Source organism: Helianthus annuus, chromosome 16 (assembly GCF_002127325.2).
Source record: "Helianthus annuus cultivar XRQ/B chromosome 16, HanXRQr2.0-SUNRISE, whole genome shotgun sequence".
Taxonomy (NCBI): Eukaryota; Viridiplantae; Streptophyta; class Magnoliopsida; order Asterales; family Asteraceae; genus Helianthus; species Helianthus annuus.
This window is the reverse complement of record NC_035448.2, coordinates 130614524-130617657: the sequence shown is the minus strand read 5'-3', so window position 1 is coordinate 130617657 and position 3134 is coordinate 130614524. Positions and strand designations below refer to the sequence as shown.

General features: G+C 39.3%; 1 protein-coding gene across 1 annotated transcript; it reads left to right on the top strand.

Moving 5' to 3' along the window:
• Positions 1–370: 370 nt before the first annotated feature.
• LOC110919586 (probable disease resistance RPP8-like protein 2) lies at positions 371–889 on the top strand. The gene has a single exon (XM_022163859.1). It carries the CDS (start codon positions 371–373, stop codon positions 887–889), a length of 519 nt encoding a protein of 172 aa, XP_022019551.1.
• Positions 890–3134: the final 2245 nt, after the last annotated feature.

The window sequence follows — 3134 nt, the reverse complement described above, 5'->3', positions numbered from 1 at the left end:
CATATTTCAGGTCTCACTCTCACAAGGGAGGGGGAAATAAAGATGATGATTTAGGGTTTTCATCTCTCTCCTCACATTCCGATTATTTAGGGTTTTCATCGTAGTAGTTGATCAGATACCATTGTTTCTCATATCTTCATCTCAAGACCTAATTCTGTTTTTCCAGAGACAATATGGCATACCAGACGTTGATGGAGAAGCTCATTAACTGCAACCACATTCCATTGTTCAACCACCACTCAATTGTATGTGAAAAAGCCTCAATTCCAACTTCTCTACGATCAGCTGAGCTCCATGATCCAAACCCTTTTCATCTACCATGACCTCCAAAAGGTTAGTGATTTGAATAAAACACTCATATGCGCAGCCGATGTATATCGTAGATGTGTTTGTCTCCTGTGTTAACATTACCACTATTGGACTTTTTAAATTGGGGGAGATTGGAGATTGCATTAGATCCGTGCCCTTTAATCTTGATCATGTTAGGAGATCTCTGAAGTCCATCAAGCTAGACTTCATGAGTATGGATTCATCTCAAAGAACTCTAAATCAGTCTGTTTCTGCCCCTATTTCTAGCTATACAAGTTCATTAAGATCCAAGAAATCAATAGATGAAGTCATTGTGGGGCTTGATCGTGATGCTGAGCTCATAAGAGACAAGTGTCTGGGAAAACCAAAGAAGCTAGATGTTGTCGCTGTTGTTAGAATGGGCGGAATTGGCAAGACTACCCTCGCCACTAAGGTATTCAATGATGATTATGTTAAGCATCATTTCTGTGTCCATGTTTGGGTCACTGTTTCTCAGACATATGATAAGCGTGCTGTGTTGGCTCAAATTCTCGAATCCATCCGTGTTCAACTGAACCTCGAAAAGACCAGTGACTCCTAACTTCGTCAATTGGTGAATTTACATCTAAGTGGTAGGAGATACTTAATTGTCATTGATGATATCTGGAACATAGAAACATAGGATGACCTGAAAGTATTTTTCCCCATGACAACAATGGAAGTCGAATTCTACTCACCAGTCGAATCATGGAAGTTACTAAGCATGCAACTTCAGATAGATTAATTCATCATTTAGGATATTTGAGCAAAGAAAAAAGTTGGGAACTGTTGTGTCTGATGGTCTTCCAAGGCAATGAGTGCCTTTAATCGTCAATTAAACTTGTAATGCAAATAGCAGAAAATTGTAGAGGATTACCACTTGCAGTGCTTGTCATTGCAAGAGTTTTAGCAAAGGAAGCACGGAGTGAAGAGTTTTGGGTGGAAATTGCTCACAGGACAAGCTCGTACATTGTTGGTGACCACAATGGTTGTATGGAAATATTAGGTTTAAGTTACAATCATCTTCCTCTGCACTTGAGAGAGTGCTTTCTTTATCTTGGTGGCTTCCCAGAGGACTATAAGTTTCGGGCACTATGGTTGATATGGTCATGGGTGGCTGAGGGTTTCATTCAACAAGATGGAAATAGAAGCTTGGAGGATATTGCAGAGGGTTACCTGATGGATCTAATTGATAGAAACCTTGTAATTGCACGAGATAGGAACAAGTATGGTGGAGGTGTTAAAGTTTTTAAAGTGCATGATCTTATTAGGGAGCTATGCTTGAAAAAAGCCAAGGAAGAAAGATTCGTCATTGAAACAGAAAAACTACAATTTTCTAATGATATAACACCACCATATAAGCCGGTCCGTTTTTTCAATAATAATGATAACATCAATTCATATTTCCCTTATCCGTCCACCCAAAACCTTCAAACTATATTGTGCTTTCGGGAGGTTAAATGCTCGGGTGATGCCATTGCACACTGGTTATGTTCCTTTGTGCTTCTTAGGGTGTTCCATGCTTTTGGGAAAACTATCAAAGTCACACTTCCATATATCTAACACCCTAAGTAGCACAAAGGAACATAAACAGTGTGCAATGGCATCACTCGCGCATTTAACGTCCCGAAAGCACAATATAGTTCGAAGGTTTTGGGTGGACGGATAAGGGGAATATGAATTGATGTTATCATTGTTATTGAACAAACGGACCGGCTTATATGGTGGTGTTATATCATTAGAAAATCGTAGTTTTTCTGTTTCAAGGATGAATCTTTCTTCCTTGGCTTTTTCCAAGCATTGCTCCCTAATAAGATCATGCACTTTAAAAGCTTTAACACCTCCGCCATACTTGTTCCTGTCTCGTACAATTACAAGATTTCTATCAATTAGATCTATCAGGTAAATATCATCCAAGTTTCTATTTCCATCTTGTTGAATGAAACCCTCAGCCACCCATGACCATACCAACCATCGTGCCCGAAACTTATAGTCCTCTGGGAAGCCACCAAGATAAAGAAAGCACTCTCTCAAGCGCAGAGGAAGATGATTGTAACTTAAACCCAATATTTCCATACAACCATTGTGGTCACCAACAATGTACGAGCTTGTCATATGAGCAATTTCCACCTAAAACTCTTCACTCCGTGCTTCCTTTGCTAAAACTTCTGCAATGACAACCACTGCAAGTGGTAATCCTCTACAATTTTATGCTATTTGCATTCCAGGTTTAATTGACCATTGAGGACACTCGTTGCCTTGGAAGACCATCAGACACAACAGATCCCAGCTTTTTTCTTTGCTCAAATATCCTAAATGATGAATTAATCCATCTGAAGTTGCATGCTTAGCAACTTCCGTGATTCGACTGGTGAGTAGAATTCGACTTCCATTGTTGTCATGAGGGAAAAATACTTTCAGGTCATCCCATGTTTCTGTGTCCCAGATATCATCAATGATAATTAAGTATCTCTTACCACTTAGATGTAAATTCACCAATTGGCGAAGTTGGGAGTCACTGGTCTTTTCGGGGTTCAGTTGAACACGGATGGATTTGAGAATTTAATCAACACAGCCCGCTTATCATATACTGAGAAACAGTGACCCAAACATGGAAACGGAAATGATACTCAACATAATCATCATTTAATTTTGTAGGTAAAGAAGGGCCTGTACATGAACAGAGGAAATCGTGTTTTTTTTTTCGTGTAAAAGAGCAGTTGTCTCTTCTACAACTCAGCTCCTGCTGCTCATTTCAGTTTCTCCTATTATCATCTGAAGTGTAAGTATTAACCTTAAAAAAACTA